General features: G+C 31.1%; 1 protein-coding gene across 6 annotated transcripts in view; it reads left to right on the forward strand.

Annotated features, from left to right (window-relative positions):
* LOC132948482 (adenylyl cyclase 78C) overlaps positions 1-19063 on the forward strand; it is a 169487-nt gene that overhangs the window by 129108 nt on the left and 21316 nt on the right. For 5 of the 6 annotated variants that reach the window (XM_061018958.1, XM_061018963.1, XM_061018962.1 and 2 more), the window contains exons 5-22: positions 5161-5346; positions 5760-5933; positions 6210-6391; positions 6896-7088; positions 7155-7304; positions 7732-7811; positions 7884-8033; positions 8382-8518; positions 8600-8693; positions 8773-8926; positions 12023-12081; positions 12158-12349; positions 12555-12854; positions 13130-13645; positions 13866-13992; positions 14695-14801; positions 15908-16022; positions 18086-18231. In XM_061018958.1, the coding sequence (XP_060874941.1) occupies positions 5161-5346; positions 5760-5933; positions 6210-6391; positions 6896-7088; positions 7155-7304; positions 7732-7811; positions 7884-8033; positions 8382-8518; positions 8600-8693; positions 8773-8926; positions 12023-12081; positions 12158-12349; positions 12555-12854; positions 13130-13645; positions 13866-13992; positions 14695-14801; positions 15908-16022; positions 18086-18231 (3062 nt within the window). Of the gene's footprint in view, positions 1-5160; positions 5419-5759; positions 5934-6209; positions 6392-6895; positions 7089-7154; positions 7305-7731; positions 7812-7883; positions 8034-8381; positions 8519-8599; positions 8694-8772; positions 8927-12022; positions 12082-12157; positions 12350-12554; positions 12855-13129; positions 13646-13865; positions 13993-14694; positions 14802-15907; positions 16023-18085; positions 18232-19063 lie in introns of those variants that run through there. The other variant, XM_061018961.1, reaches the window with a different exon arrangement.

Raw genomic sequence — 19063 nt, forward strand, 5'->3', positions numbered from 1 at the left:
TTTAACTTCAACGCTGCGTTGTTATATCCATCATATTCATGTTTGGCTACATTATACATTACTATAATCTAACAACATCGTTTGACTTCGGCAACATGCCCGTGTAGGAGACTTTAGTAGTTCAGTGTATCGAGTGCCATAGATAAATTCAACCAAAATAAACACGGCCGGAGAAAGCGTCGGCAGTGTAATATCAATATATATATTGCCTACAATATTTCTGTGTACTTCAGAAGTATTGATTTTTTTTTAATTGAATATTTAGTTGACGAATAATTCCAAATTCATGGGCGAACGTGAGTTTTGATGCATTTCAATCACATCCTGAAAATACACCATAATAATATACTTGGGTTGGTTATTCACTATCGCGGTACAACTTAACTCTGAGACCACATAACCATATTTTATTAATATGGGTTGGTATACCGTATACCAAATAATATCATATAAGCTACACAGATCGCGGATAGGCGTGGAATTTAACGAGAACTATATAGTTAATATATACTGACCCACACAATCTCTCAATATTTCGTTAGTGTTATCGTAGAAATGCTACCAGCGTGGCAGGGTTCACGTCCATTTTGAAAACTATATCGGTTTAGGTACCTATATAATATATTATTAAATATATATATTATTAAATATATATATATCCATATTATACGCCGTGTATCAAAATAATTCAATTTCGGCGGTCTGAGCATGGCGGCCACGAGGATGCTAATTTTAAACACGATCATAACGTGCCCTTAATACTATATAATAAGAGCATCACTGCCTGCAGTATAAATTGTAGTACAACTACCGTGTAGTGTATGTATAACATATTTAGTAGGTACATTGTAATTATTGTCAAACGTGAATAACACGATTAGTATAGGTAGCTGTATATAGGTATATTACTCAGCGTAACGCGCGTTTCATTGTTCAAAATAAATTAATTGCCAAAATTACACCGCCTAGTCACCCAGCTCAATGTAGAATGTGTATATACAAGTACTTTCCGCAAATAATAGCATTGAATGACCCACCCTTGAGTTTATTTATTTTACATCGGATAAATATAACAATTTTTCCCTGCGGAAATATAATTTCTGTTTGCCTAGTTATTGTCTTCTTCACTTCCAGTCTTACATTATTAAAAATGTAACACTGGAAATATTTGATTTACACGGTTTTGTTTTAAGGTGTGTTCAAAAGCATCAAACCGTTCCTAGTTCCTGCGATTTTCAACTAGGGATACATTACCGCTATTACTATATGTAACAATAAGACACCATTCATTGATTATATTTTGTTGTTAATTTTAAATTAAAAATGTATACTTAACAACTTTTTTTGTATTAAATTATTTAATCCATAAATATAATATATGAAGTGGATCTATGAACAATAAACATTCATTATCTCAAAGAGTATTAATGTTTTTGTGTGTTTTTTTTTTTAAAGGGTTCTTCTTAGGAATATAATATTATAAAATATGTATACCTACCTACTGTCTTTCAAAAAATGAAACATTTCAAAAAATAATAACAATCATTTTCTTTTTAAATTAAGATTTGTAATCTATGTAAAAAAATTATTTTCTGTATCGTTAATACATTTCAAAATAAAAAGCGCTTACTGTTAAGAGTACAGTATTCGTTTCATTTATAGAGAATAATTTAATTTTGAATTCCAAGTCCAGTGCCTAACGTACGTTTAGGTAAAAAAATTAAAAACTGGCATTTTGATACAACATACAAGTATTATACTTGTATACCTAGTACCTACCTATTTAATACGTAGGTAATTTACATGTTTGTTCATCTTATTTGCATTTAGTTGTCAACCCTATTTTACACAGTACGGTACCATTTTTTAGAAATGTTCGTTTTAGAAAGTTGAATATGCGTACATGATATTCTAACATTAGGAACAAGGGTGGAAAAATGACAATATAATACAACATGTTATAATTTCATGTATCTTACTCTTAAATGTCCTAAATTAAATATTTTCAAAAAATGTTAATTATGCATTATTATGTTAAAATGTTGATTTCTATTTAAATTATCGTCGACATGCTGCTGTATATTGTGTGATATATTATGACTTAAGCTAGAGATATTCGATTAACAATATTGATTCAAATGTTATACTTGCAGCTGTATTTATTATTATAATTTATTCTGAGATTCCGTTGCTTAATTTTTTCTCAAACCGTCCATTTCCTATGCAATAGAGAAGTATAGAACCATCCTGACTTGGGACAAGCGCGTGGTCGGTCAGTTATTAGTAATTACTACAAATTAGATTTGAGTGGCGTAGGCAAGAGGAAATTTAATTTCTATAGTTAATCTCAAAATACTTGTATTTGACTCGATAAATACATATACATTATATACCTATAACGTTTAGTGAAGCGTCACGAAATTTGACGAGTCCCTGTGGCCTATATAAGCCAATATTCACAGTCCATCCCATTTTAAGCAGCTCTGGTATCGAACGCACTGCACTTTTATTTCCCTCTTCAGTCAACACACCTAACAGACCCGAGACTTGTACGTCGGTACCCAGTAAAATGTAAATTAGATAAATGTTTATATACTTAACATAATCATATAGATTTTGTGAATAATACAGCACAACAGCCAATTACAGTCTAACGTATTTTATATATATCCTGAAACGTGAACTCGAAGTTTTGACCTCAGTGGTACACCAGAATACCAGATCTAAGATGGGAGGAGCCTTAAACCTTGTGTTTAAACTTAAAACTTCTAAAATAAAGTCATTTTATTTAAATTGATCATTTATAATAATATACTTAGCGCATATAATATATTATTTTATGGTTTAAACTGTCGATTAGCAAGGCCGTCAATCATTCGAGGAACATTAATTTCTTCCACTGGCTTGAGCTTTTATTTCTTAATTTAAAAACTTTGTACACTTAAGACGCCCTCGGTATATCTTCAATGATTTTTTTATAATTTCATGAAAATATGTAGGTATTAATTATTAGTTATTAGTAATAATATTATGTACCAACCATCTATACTATTATTATGGGTAATCTATTATTCTGTACCTACCCAAATGGCTTCGTACATTTCTTAACTGATATTATAATATTTAAATCTGATGCTGATAATATATTGTTACCCATTACATTACTATATTGTTTTCAACGAATCTAAATCATATTACAACTTATAAGTATATAATTTTGACTGCAGCAATAAGTTCTAATGTCATCGATACTAGTACCTATATCCCCATTTAATTTGCGTAATTTGAATCGTTTGTTGAGTACCTAATTGCATGCGAAATTAAGTTAATATAGTTGGTTGAAACTATTATCACTTATCAGATAGTGAACAAGTGATATGTATTTATGATACCTATCTATATATTATAACATAAAATGGCATTATTTTGATGTATTCGATAATTTAAATAATTTTGATTGCACTATTATATATAGGTACCTACGACATACACAATGTTAAACTCAGTTGACCAAAAAATATGAATGTAAAATACATAAGATAAAATTAATATTTGTAAGAAAATATCAGACAAAGAAAAACATAAAAATTTGAATAATTATCTTTTTTAACTAGGTACAGCTATAATAAATATTCAAAACATCGTCGTTTGAGTAATTAATTTGTAATGCAATTATTAAGTTAATGTGTCTCGTACGTTGTACACGATGTCGTAGGAAAGATAATATTTATTTATATGAAACTATATATCAAACAATAATGTATTTGAATTCAATTTATTAATTGGTTTGTTAATATTTTATACTCAGAGAGTCCGTATCGGGTTTATCATCGGGTCGGTGAATTCTATTTTCTCATGAGAATAATTATATATATAAAATTATACATATTATATGGGGAAAAAACATTTAATTTCATACCGTATCCCAACGGTACGTTTTAAATACTAAATTTTTTAGCAATGAGAATGTTAATTTTTAATTTTTTTTTTGTTATTATTTAAAACTTTAATCCATAGCTGGGTGGACAACCGTTCCATGGTATACCTATATACCTATATTATACAGAGTAAGAACTGCACTATATAACCTACTTAATACAGTAATACCTATACACAGGTAAACGGCCCGTGCGGTAAGCCATCGCGAATTGTAATTGTATTTCTCCGTGGAAAATAATACACGTTTTCTGGCAATACCAAATTACTTTAACCATCATACACGTTTAATATTGTTATTTCCCTGAGGATGATAACCCGGTAATTTAGAGGACTCGTTTAAATCTGTCTATAATACTCTGCGAGTCCGTACTATGAGATAATATTAAACTTTAGTATATTATGAGCGATCCGTATTTATTTACATGTTACACTGTTTAAGTTATATATAGTTACTCTTTTAGGTATTTTATTATTACCATTCGTTATGTATAATAAGGACAATACACAATATATTATACTGTGTATAAAAGAAAGGTTGTGTGAAAATTATACAATATCGAGTACCTATTATTTTGATGATATTTTAAATTTAGAGCAGAGTGATTCATTTAAATATTCAAATATTAGAAAAAATTTTAATTTAACACATCCAAAATTACAGTGACTCGATGATAAGGTACAATTAATACAGCAGAGCAACTTCCACTGTGTTTTTATGTGTAAAAATACATTATATCAGAACGAAATCCATTTGATTCCAAAAAAAAACGATGTAGTTTTTTCATTTTATTCGTAGAAAACTAGGTTGTAGACAATTCAAAATTTAGTACATATTTTATATAGGGACTACAGATTGAGAACATTTTTTGAGTTATTAGAAATAATTAATAAAAGTCTTATTAGTTATTTTATTGATTGAAATTTTCTAAAAGACCAATATTTTTTTAACGACCATGCATATTATAATGATGGCCATTGTCTTAATACCTACAATTATTTTAAATAAACAAATCTCCTTATAAAACTCCTCCGAGTGAGTGCATTTTAAATCATTTCTATTTCCGTACAATTTATGCTTAAACATGGTATATACCCATTTCGGATCATCAATTACAGTGCAGTATTATATTCAATTATAGTATAGTATTATACATATATACTATTATGATACTAATCTTGGTGCTCCGGCATACTTAATAGTGCAATTATTATTTGTTACAGTCGAGTACACGGAGCCTGTGTTCAAAAAAGGCAGAGTTTACAAAGGCATTTATTGTCCGACGCTCACCAACAGTTTTCGAGAACCCAGTCTCGAGCTATCGTATCAGAGATACTCGCACAGACAACGGCAGAAGTCCTTAATCATCGTTAATTTCGTCGACATGACACTTAAAGCAGTCTTAGCCGGTAAAATGTCTTTCAGATTTACGAAAATTATTTCGACTATTGATTAAATGTGTTATTGAAGAAATTTCAAAGGTAAAAATACAATAATAACACAATACTATATAGAGTAGGTAATATATAGCGAAGCGGTTATAATAATATATACCGTACGTACAACACAATGCATATAATATAGTAATAGCGTATAGTTGCACTTATATAATATAATGTTATTATTTATTTTAAATCTATGATATTAAGTTTATGGGCCGCGCACACATTATGTACATAGTTAACGAATATTATGCGTTCAGACGAGGGATTTCGACTTAGGACAATATATAGTTATCACGGCGATTATTATAAAACATTATCGTTGTACGTTATTAGTGTAGTGTACTTTACACTAACTTTAGATTTTCCCGCGCAAACAGGTGTGTGGCTGTTGCCGACCTACCACGAGCCGTACCACAGCCAAAGAGCCATATGGACGTGTCTGACAATGTTCGCCAATCTCACCGTGTGTCTGCTCGGTTGGTGGAAATGCTTCGCCAACAACTACCTCCAGTGGGCAGCGGTTTTCACGTGGTGTTTCATCAACGTACAAGGTGCTCACGCGATAAAATATCTATTCTACATTTATATTTATGTCCATTCCAAATTATTATAGTGGTAATAAATGTATAATATCATAACGCAAATGATTAATCGTTATAATATGTCTTATATGATTATTTATAATAAGTATTATTATAAAAGATAATCCTGATTTTCCATACATTTTTCGTACATCAAACGTGGCGCTAGTATATACATAATAATAATTAAATAATAATATGCACCCGACGATCTTAACAAATTCTGTATTATGTATTATATGAAAGGTTTCGTATGGGAGAGTTATGGCCAAGGATCTAGAGAATATCTTGTGTGGTACGTGTTGTTCATCGTTTTCGTTACTTATGCTATGCTACCGCTTCCACTGAGATGGTGCATACTGGCTGGTTGTTCAACCGCGTTGTTACACATACTCATCACGAGTTACACGAAATCGTCGAAAGAAAAAGTAATTTTGTCCCTAATTATTTTGACGCCTAGTCGACGGAACACGCCGCGCAGCCCCGAGTTCTCTATAGTCGTATCCGCCGATGATGTCTGTCATCGAAACTTTACGGATTCCATTCGAATCACACACCAGTCACACACGGTTGGCAAGTGACTTTAGAGGGGTATGCTATAACGCACACCTGTTTTAGTGTAGGTAAAGCCCGATGTCCTTACTATTATTACCTATATACGAATTTTTTTCTTGGTATTTCTGGACATCGGTAACTTTACTTTTTATACTTCCTATGTATACAATTATAAGTGTTTTAGTTCCAAAATAACTACCGATCGTTTGTGGCTGGTCATCGCATGAACATATTTTTGCTTTAATGCAATAAAGCGACAATTATAATGACTTTGGAGTGTGCCGCGCGGTGGTGTCTTCCTCGTGTGCGTGTATACCGATCTTAAATTTTTAATTTGTTCTGCACTTCTGCTTAAAAATGTATTTCCATGGATACAGAATAGACTGTGCGTCGTTCGCCAGCTAACCGCAATGAGTTTGTTGTACGCTGCCGTCAACTTTGCCGGAATGTATACAAAGTACTTAACGGACCGAAGTCAACGAAAGGCGTTTTTGGAAACGCATAGGTCCACCGAAGCCCGGTTCAAGACTCAAAAGGAAAACGAACAACAAGAAAAACTTTTACTTTCGGGTACACTGACAACACATTATATTATTGTTGTATAAATGGATCATTAACATATTTTATCTGATGTAGTTTTACCTGATTTCGTGGCTAGGGAAATAATTAAAGACATCGCTTCTGAAACGGACAAAGGGCCTTTTATGCCAAATCAATTTCACCGAATCTACATTCATCGCTACGAAGACGTCAGTATTCTTTTTGCCGACATTAAAGGTTTTACGGGTCAGTGAAATATTTAAAATCTACAAGTCATAATATTTATTCGCTTGGTCTTAATAATTTATTGACAATTATTTAAATTCACAAATACACTGAATAATATTATTGTTAAATGTTATATATTATGTTATTATATGCTCAACTAAGCCATTCGTTTTATAATAAACTCTCGTTTAATATCGTTAAGCAATACAAATGATAACGTACTAATTATCATACTATGCACTAAGCAGCTCCTTAGACCTCAGTTCTTATTTCATATATAAACGTATAGTTAAGTTATATAAATATCCAAATATTTATCTACCTAACCATTTTTAGTAAATACCGTTTGAACTATGGTTATAGAAATGCTAAACATAAATGCATGAAAATATATGTTTATGGATCTATCCAACTTATCTTTTAATTTGTTTATTTGTTCATACAGAATGGGCGAGTCGTACTTGTGCTCAAGAATTAGTCAGGGTACTGAACGATCTATTCGCTAATTTCGATAAACTAGCTGCGGTAAATACAAAATCTGTATTAAATAAGAATACGCCTTATTAATGATTATAACATGTTAAATGTATTAACTAGGAAAACCACTGTCTTCGTATCAAGCTTTTGGGCGATTGTTATTATTGTGTATCAGGTCTTCCTCAAACTAGACAAGATCACGCCGTGTGTTGTGTAGAAATGGGTTTGCATATGATAAATGCGATCAAGGAAGTGAGAAATAAATTGAACGTAAGGACATATAATATTTTAATCACTTGCAAATGGTGTAATCCGTTTGCGCCCCTCCCCCCCCCCCCCCCCTAACAAAAAAAAAATTATTACATTCCGATGTGTATAACTGTATGCGCCCCTTTCGTATATAATATGATGCATCATTTATGATGAACATCGATACATAAAAGAGGTACTTATACCCATAAAATACGTTTCCGCTCATCGCGGTATTAATACCTCATTTGTGATGAAATCATTTAGGGCGCATACAGGCATAATTATTGGGACGTACATGGACCATGATAAAATGGGTCACCCTGATTAAATAAAAACACAAACACTGAATTATTGGATTTAAAACAGGTTGATTTAAACATGCGCATCGGAATACATTCCGGGTCGGTTCTTTGTGGAGTCTTAGGACTCAGGAAGTGGCAGTTTGACGTGTGGTCTTACGACGTGACATTAGCCAATCACTTGGAGTCTGGCGGAATACCTGGGTATATTTTTGAAACTTTTACTCTCTTATTGGTTTCTCTTTTGCGTTAACGTTAATTATTATACACACTGTTCGGCTTTAGACGTGTTCACATATCTAAGGCTACTCTGGATTGCTTAGAAGAAGCCTACGATACGGAACCCGGTCATGGGGAAAATCGCGACGCTTATTTAAGGGTATAATTATAGTATATTATAATACTACTATCCAAAATTATCTGAATATGACACGGTATTGTGTTTTATTGTACTGCAGGATCACGGAATTCAAACGTTCTTGATTAAAGAACAAGAGCCATGTCGAGGTCACCGAAAGCTACAGAAAATTAGTTCTTCAAGGCCACGTTTATGGTCGGATGAGAAATTGTGTTTCAACTCCAATGTGCAGAAACTTATTTCACCAAAAATTGGTAATTAATTGTCCATAAAAAGCAATTAAATTTTAAATAAACTAAACGCTTGTAACTAATTAAGTAATAGATTACTACTTATACCTACTATTATATTAACAATGTAAAAATATTCGATGTGCATTACGTATGCCATACACAACAGCACAACACCCGTCATAATATAATAGTATAATAATTGAACTTAGCTTCATACTTTTCTTAGCTAATTTATATTTCACGATTACTAATATTATTTTAAATACTCTATATAACAATACATTTAAATAATTTAATAAGATATTTAGTATACAAATCTATGTATTTTTCGTAATTTCACAATAGAATTATTTATAATTTGAACCATATATAGTTCAATACACTGTATGTACATACGGGATGTTATTGTTTGTTGATCAACCATAATATTATTCCTGACATTTTAAACTAATATATTAGAGTTAATAATGACTATATTATTTCAATCATATTTTTACATTTCCGACTTTTTTTCACACTCAATAATAATAAATCTCAAAACTTACAAAAAATATTAAAATTAACAATTTTAAAATTATGTTAAATAAATATCTATGTAGGTATTAATCTTCGCGTAATTTATTTATTTATTCGAACAAACATGCCGTGGGACAAAATCGCTAGTTACAACACATGTGTACACACATATACATTATACACGAATGTTATACACGTACCTAGTTAACTTCATATTATTCAACAATAAACACATTGTTTTAATTTAAATAATAAATATTGTATCATAACAAAAGTCAATGTTAATAATAATATTATATTCGGCACTGTTACGATGCATTCAGTACCTACAGCTATAATAGTTTGGCGTGGGCCATTCCAAACATGTGCACTGTTCAGTATTGTCAGAACAAGCATGTTCGTTGAATAGCAGATTAGGATAGGTTACACTGTAACCGTTACAGAGACGAACAATATTATACACTAAAATAATAACATATAAATAAATGCGTAATTTATACTTAAAAAACGTAGTACGCAGTGTATATTAGGTACTATAGTATTTTTATCAAAAAAAATAAATCAACCAATCAGCAGCTTGTATAAATATCTGACCACAAGAGTTTTGTAGTCACTAAAAATACTAAATAGGCAGCATAATCTAGATTTAAGATGTTTTTTTTTCTTTAGCCTTATTTAAGGTATAAAGTTACTGGCATACACAAATCATCAAATCATCAGTCATCTTGGTATCCGTTCCATTATTACAGCTGTATTATCCGAGTTCTCTTTTTTAGTTGTTTGTAATATTACCATTGATTTTACTATTTTAGTATATTCTAAAATCAATGATATTACTTATTTTTATAGATATCTTGTCCTATTATTTAATACTAATTACATTTTTATTAAGTAACAGTTGAGCGTATAATGTGTAAAATAAATAAAAACAAAAATTTGTACGTACATTACATAACTGTTTTAATTTAACAGAATTTTTGAAGACTAAATAAGTTAATACAAATGAGGTAGATACACATTTATAAATGTTAATTAATTAATAATATAATATTAATTAATTACAAACTTTTTTCTAAATTATATTCACCATTAGTATTTAGTATTTACACATAATATTTTTTTTATAGTAAACGATTTTAGTTAGTTGCAATATATTTTGTTAGCACATTCATTTTTTATTTTATTTAAAACCTACTAAGCTGTCAGTAACAAAAATAAATTATTACGTAAACAAATTTGTAAAATTCATAACTTGTGCTATCTTTTTTATGCGTTTTCATGTTATTCTGACATTTCTGTTAAGATATTCAATAGAATCACATGTAAAGATCTTTATTGTGATTCTGCAGAACTCACACTATTTCAAATATTTATAGATTTCAATGATTAACTACCTATGCTGACATTAAGTCTTATGCCAAGTTGCATGAAAAATTAATTAATTGAATAGATCAATACAATTTAATAGACCAATCATAAGCCACTAAATTATGTTTAAGGAACCACTAACTCAATATTGATTCAATAAAATATGTTTAGTGATTATTCGTGCAACCTGGCATTAGACTGTAATAATATTTTACTGAATTGTTTAATACAATTATTTATTTATCACACAAATCCTTATGTTAAACGTATTAATGTATATTGTAGGTATAATATAAAATATTCGTAAAACAATTTAAATAATTTATATAATTCAAAATAAATATTTACAGATCAATTAAAGGTAGGTACGTTACATATCAAACCAACAACCAACACTTATTTTTAACTAATAAATATTTATTTAGGTAGGTAGGTAGGTAATAGGTACCTATTCAATTTAATAAATTTAATTATTTAATTATTTAATAATTTAATATTAAATTTAAGAGGACGTTATACCCGCATGTGCTGTCTCCGTCTTAAAGTGCGCAACACAGCAAATTTTACGCTCAGCAAAACACGTGTAGTTCCGTTAGTTTAAAAATTAGAGTGAATTGACCTCTTATAAAATCTAAAGGTAAGATTATTATCTAGGCAACCTCATGGGATTTTTAGTATATTTTAATTTTAAAGCGAGTCATGAGTATTTTAAGATATATAAAAAAATTTACAATTTTAAAATACTCATAACTCGCGTTAAAATTAAAATATAATAAAAAGCCCATGAGGTTGCCTAGATGATAATCTTACCTTTAGATTTTATAAGAGGTCAATTCGCTATAATTTTTATACTAACGGAGCTACACGTGTTCTGCTGAGCGTTAAATTTGCTATGTTACGCACTGGTAAGACGGAGACAACACATGCGGGTATAACGTCCTCTTAAGACTTGGTGGAATTGATAGGTAAATAATATCTAAAGCTGTAGCTGTCGGAGTCTATTGGACATAGGCGGAATCGATATACATACGAACCAAATATCAACTAACAGTAAAAGTGAACTGATCAATCGTTGACACAATTTCATTAGTTATTGAATTTCTAATAGGGACTTAGCTACTGAAGTAATATAATCCATAATCTATATTTAGATTTAATTCAAATCTACTATCGTGGAGGGGTGTATATTCTTAACAATGGTTATCATGATTTTAAATTTATTTTGGTTTATAGAGGATTATATCGATGACAACAAATGCAACGAATGGACACCGGAAATACCATTTGAAAATGTAAACTTGAAAAGCCAATATCCTGATATGTATTAAAACATAATTATGATGTTAAATGTATTTTTTTTTTTTTTAGTTAAATACAAGTGATCAAGAACTGGAAATCGATGACGGTGAATGTGGTACTCCTATGACGATCGAAGGAGACGTAGAACATGCCGAAGATATTATGGATCATTGTATCGAAGTCGAGAGTAATGAAAGAATGAGAAACGAAAACATAGATCGATGGACTTTAAGGTTCAAACAACCAGAAATCGAAACTAAAGTAAGAACAGAAATCTATAATTTTATTTATCAAATATTTTTTCATTGCCTTCATAACGATCATAATAATAATTAAGTATATCCCCAGTACAAAAATATCAATACAAAACTATAACGTAATAATTAATAACGTACCTTCAAAAATAAAATTACATATATTTGCCACGATTATAATATAACCATTGATGATACATTTATATCTTTAGTTTTGTCAGTTACGCGAAGACATGTTTAAATCAAACATGGCGTGTTGTTTTATCATATGGTTGTTGGTCGTATGTTGTCAAACGATCATGTTGCCCCGATGTATGAAACTATTGGTCGCCTTGGCATTCACCACCGTCGTGCTTTGCGCTGCACTGACACTTGTCATGGCAGAAGAGTTCATGCACTTGCCGTCCGCTTTGCAAAGGATGTCCTCAGTGTTGGTGCAAAACCGGTTCAGGCGGACAATGTTCATTTGTGCTGTAGTCGGACTTATATGTTTTTCTTCCACTCTGAGTCTCGTGAGTATCTTTACTGTTAATATATTATCATTAATTATAATGAAGCACGCATGTCAAGTCTCCCATATGGAGGCGCCTTCACAAAATCTGACCCAAAATCACGTCGTACCTATTGCTTTCATTGTTTAAGTGAAATAAAACTATAAACAACGCCTCTATAATATAACTAGAGATAACTTGACATTTGTTATTTAAAACGAAAACGAAATCAATAAACCGTACAAATCAGTAGATTTCGTCCATATTTACTTAAATGTCTATATATTATAATGTAGCTGTTTACGCCCGATGAGCACCTAATCAGGAAGGAGGACGACTCCAATGGTGACGACGGCAGAAGGACGAAACGGCGAACCGAAGAGTCCAACGACTGTGTGCACCCCGAGTACTTGGTATTCACGTGGGTCCTGTGCCTAATAGCCTTAGCCACCACGCTCAAGCTATATTTCCTGGTCAAGACTTTTCTGGCGTCCATCATGGTGGCCGTGTACACGGGGCTCACGTCGCTGGTCTACCCACAGGTGTTCTCGCAGACCGACACCGAACACCGGACCATGCCGCTGTCGTCACAGATGCTGTTGCTGTTGATCGTGTTCCTGGTGCTGGTGGCTTATCACGCCCGGTTGGTAGAGGTCACGTCCCGGCTGGACTTTCTGTGGAAACGGGAAGCTGAACGTGAACTGACCGAAATGCGCGAGACTCGGACCAACAATCGGCAACTGTTGCGCAATATACTGCCCGATCATGTCGCCCACCATTTCTTGTCGTCCTCGCGCAGGCACACTACAGACGTAAGTAGATACAGGTATTCAAAGTTAAAATAAAAACTTATCGTTATGGTAAGGTAGCGGTATGTGGTTCGAACCACTAATATGTTTTAAAATAACCCCCTTGCAGGACACGCAGCAATGCATGTGCGGAATTGATATATTTTGTGACAATAAACGTCAATCATAATATTATGTAATATTTATAATGCGTGTGTGTATACAAATCCGTCCGTGTTCACAGGAACTGTACTCGCAGTCCATCGATAAGGTTGGCGTTATGTTCGCAAGTATACCGAATTTCACAGAATTTTATTCGGAAGACATAAACAAAGGCATGGAATGCATCAGGTTGCTGAACGAAATTATAGGTAAGCCTGCTAGGCGTAAACACGGTATAAATTATAAACTATAATGGTATTGCAGGTATATATATTATATATAGCCTAGAGAGTATAATACTCATATTAAAATATGATATTACTTCATCTCTTTTCCCCGTTTTCACATTGCATATCTCCGACCTCCGGGAAGGGGAGGGAGCTTGGCACAATATGAAATCTGTAGGTAGAGGCTGTTTGAACGGACGTCAGTCTTAACATCGCCGCGTGATCTATGTACACTCACTTATATAATATTTATATTTTGTATAATATACTGTTTATATTATATTTATGTCGTATATACTCTGCGGGTACCTGCTGCTTTGTTATATTGTGTCGGTTTAGTATAAAAATGTTCGATTCAATTAAAACTATCACTTACCTAAATGCGTGCAGTGATATACTATGGTAGTATCATGGTTATTATGGTGTTAAGTTTTCTTTATTCCTTTGTGGTTTGAAAATAGAGGGTTAGGTACTAAGGTGCTAAGGTTACCACCCATACCGGTCAAATCTCCGAAAGAGTTTTAACTGTTTGAAAGTTTTTACCACACGCGTGCTAATAAATAACTGAAGTACACACTACACATTACACAATTAATGGATAGTAATTAATGTGCATGTTTTATTACGTAATACAATATTAATTATAAATGTTCGTTAAGTTTCATCAAAAATTTTGTTTTTCAGCCGACTTCGATGAATTGTTATCGGAAACGAAATTTGGTTCGATTGAAAAAATCAAAACCGTCGGTGCTAGCTACATGGCCGCGTCTGGGTTAAATCCTAGTGTTAAGGCAAGAATGTTATTACTTATTAGTTATTACCATTATTAAATATTATTTAATATTGTATCCAAACCAGTGTCAGCCTGGCTAATGATTGGGCCCCTAATTAAATAATGATATTATATTACTATATATAATATTATAATATATTATTTGTTATCCCAATAATTAAAAAAAAGTTATATTCAACAATGTCTTACATATTTTTTTTACATGAAATAGAAAATAATAGACCATAATATAAAAAGAAAATAAACATAAATACCTAACGTTAGTTTAATAAATTATAAATTATTAAAGTAGTTTTTTTAATTTATAGTATGATTTTAAAATAATAATAATTTTAGCTTTGTTTATAAATTGAATAATGTAATTTTCAACAAACAGACAAGTTAAAGGATCCAAATGTTGTTGGATTAGAAGATTTAAGCATATAGTTTTTAAAATTTTAAATTTTTAAAGTGCTCATTTCACACTTACAATTTGACGTGTGCACGAATGTATGAGAACATATTTGAATGTTATGCATAGTGTGTTGAATAAACTAGAATTTTTGTTTAGTTTAAGAAGAATTTTAATGTCCCAATCAAGACTCATGAGTGATTTAAATATACATTTTCCTGGCTATGGGCCCCTCAGTATTGAAAAATACCAAAGAGCGTCCAGCAATCCCTATTCACCGAGTATATAGCCGGATGGACCTGACCGACACTGATCCAAACTGTCTTATCCAATTAGTTTATACGACCAATACCATTCAGATAGGACAGATAGAATTGTATTTATTTCACGATGTTATTCATCACGTAAAATCATAAAACATTTTGGTTATTTTTATATAATATGTCTTGTTTGGAAATTATCTTAATTTAATTTTAAATATTAAAAAAAACTTTTTTAAGTATAATGTTTTCTTGGAAAAGTAATTTATATAGCCATATAGGTAATAATATTTCCTCATTTATGTTTGATTTAAATTTCTTCAATGTGTATTGTGTTTTGACCTTGTAGGTATGATATAGCTAATAATAAGCTAATTCGTAGAAACGTATTTTAGCACATAAATAATCGATGTAACAGTAATTTACATTTTCATAACGACATTGTTATTTTAGGACGGAGAAGACGAATACGGTCACCTTTGCGCTCTTGTCGATTTCGCATTAGCTATGAAACAATGTTTACAAGATGTCAATGTGCACTCGTTTAATAACTTTCAGCTCAGGGTTGGTAAGTATAATTAGTAAAAAAAAAGTAGCAATATATTTTTTAATATTGAAGGACAAATACACTACATTACTACATTATTATGTCCATCACGATCAAACCAACAAACTGACTTTGGAAATAAATAAATAATCGTCATAAAAACAAACTCGAATAACTTTCAATATTATATTTCACATATATTTAAATGTTGATATTAATTGAATATGTAGCCCCTAAATCCTAATATAATATTACCACATCATTTTTAAAACAACATTCAACTGAATATGGGTAGTGAGTACCTATAATAGGGTGAATTATAAATAAAAAAAGAAACAAAAAAATAACAACGATAACAAAAAAAGGTGGGTAAGTGGATGTCGCTCTACTGTACAGTAGGTTACAAGTGGGTCACTGTAATGGATGGTGTTAAATTTGAATTCAATGATATAATATCATTGTATAAGAAAAACGATTCTGAGCGAGTAGTCAGTCAGCCTACAATTAATTTCTCGATTTTTTTTCAATCTTTAGGAATCTTAATACAAGGCTTCTACTATATTTTTACAATGACATTTGAAAAATATTAAAAATCCTTAATCACAGTTTTTATTTATAAGCATTTAAGTTCAAATATTGACAAAATATGGAAAAATCACAAAATTAGCAAATTATTTTAAGTTGAGAATTCATAAAAATTGTGCTTTTTAAATCTAAGATTTGAAAATGTAATACAAGATTATCCATAAGTTTATATACCTTTATCAAATAAAAATGTCTACAAGAAAATCAAATTAAATTTTTATGAGCGTTTGAAATTCATATTTTTACAACATTTGATATTCACTCGATTTCTCGTGTAACGATTTTCTTATTTTGTTGTAATTTAAAAACGTATGACTGTAGATACTTGAAAATTTCACTGAATGTTTACATTAGCATTTTCTATACACGATAAAATTTTTAAAATAATTCGACTCTTTTTGACCGGTTTAAAGACATTGTCAGTTTTCAATTTTTTTAGTTTTTTTTTCTATAAATATCAATAAAATTTTATTTATTGGGTAAAAAAGCGTAATTTAAGGCTCCTGATATATCGTTCTAATAGCAGTTGAAAAATATTAAAAATACATAGGCACAATTTTTTTTATTAGGAATTTAAAGTTCAAATTTTGACAAAATGTATCAAATTTATAATTTAATAATTATTTGTAGTTAAAAATTTATAAAATGTTCAACTTTTATAGCTTAGGATTGAAAATTGAAAACAAGGCTCCACGTAAATAGGTTATATATAAATTACTTTATTCACAATAATATCATCAAATATACTTGGTAATATCATAGGCTGAATGACCGTTTTCGCTCAGAATCGTTTTTCTTATACAATGATATTATATCATTGAATTCAATCTTAACACCATCCATTACAGTGACCCACTTGTAACTTACTGTACAGCAGAGTGAAATCCATTTACCCACCTTTTTTTTTTTACTTTTAAAGTATTCGATTTTTATAATTATTTCCGGAAAACTGCAGTTATTATTCTATAATATTTATAATTCATTGTAACTTTTCATTCACTTATAAACTATATACGCCTAATGTTTAAGAAAAATCTGAAACGGCCAATTTTCTAGAACTAATTGCGACGTGAACATTTCAAAAGTTTAGTTATCAATTTCCAACTGTCGCACAAATATGTATAGTCGAGCCACATTTATAAAGTTTTTAGCTGCGGTAGACCGCGGTAGACCGCGGTTATACACTTATACGAATGTACTTATATACATATACACATATTATTGCATTATATTATGTATATATCAATGGTCCGAGAGGGGGGGGGAGGTAGAGGATTAACACACGGCGAAGGGCACCCTATAATATACCTTTAAAATATTATAACAAACTACCAAAGCGTTGTGCAAAATCAATGCAAACGGTGTGGATGATTATAAATTAAAAAATAAAAGAATAAAATATTAATTCTGTAGACACATCAATCACACGTATATTATATTTATTACATCCTTTGACCTTTGATCCACGTTATTTATTTCGATCGATTCGTGTGCGACAGGAATAAGCTGCGGTGCCCTAGTGGGCGGAGTCATCGGAGCGCGGAAACCCGTGTACGACATATGGGGAAACACCGTGAACGAGGCTTCCAGGATGGATTCCACGGGCACTATGGGCCGGATACAAGTACCCGAGAGCACGGCCAAGGTAAGAAGAAACGTGAAATCGAATTAATTGTGACGCTGCTACGCGGACGGCGTTTAAAAAAAAAAATTGTATACTTCCGTATCGGCGCCGCTTTTCGTTATTCGAATTTATTTAATATTATTCTGTTTTTGTCTTCGGCGCGTCTGCTATATAATAATGATCAAAGTTTATGTCCGGGGGTTGTTTTGTGTCTTTTTCAAAAGCTGGAATATTATAATTCGTATCTATCGACGTCAATGCTCAATATAATAGTATGTGTTATAAAAGCCGTTATAGGTAAGTTATAATGAATTCTACGAATTACGTCCAAAAGCATAAACATATTGCGTTGTTAAATGATATTTTTCAAACATAGGTACAATAAATTACAAATTATTGGTGTCTATGATTAGACATTTTATATTCTGTACACTGCATGTTTGGCAGGATTACGACAACAATTTATACTACATAATCAATTACTAAAGAAAACATGATATATATGCGCCCATCATATTATATATTAATATCAATCCACAAACCTACGTCAGATGTAGGTGTATAGAGTAATACTAATATCGTTAAATTATTGTACCTTGAACAAAAAAAATAATAATTAAAACCTACTATAGAGGCATCTCTATATAATTGCATCAAAACTTTTATACGAGTAAATCATACTTCATGCACATATACGTAGTTCTGCGTATTTAATACACAACTCATCTAACAGTCTAGGTCCCTTTTCATCACACATGCGTGAATTTAGTTGTGTATTTTGCTCAACAATGGTAAGTTTCCTAAAAACTTATACATTAGAAACTATGTACCTATGTATACATACAAATTTAAC

The sequence above is a fragment of the Metopolophium dirhodum genome, chromosome 7, assembly GCF_019925205.1.
Source record: "Metopolophium dirhodum isolate CAU chromosome 7, ASM1992520v1, whole genome shotgun sequence".
NCBI lineage: Eukaryota > Metazoa > Arthropoda > Insecta > Hemiptera > Aphididae > Metopolophium > Metopolophium dirhodum.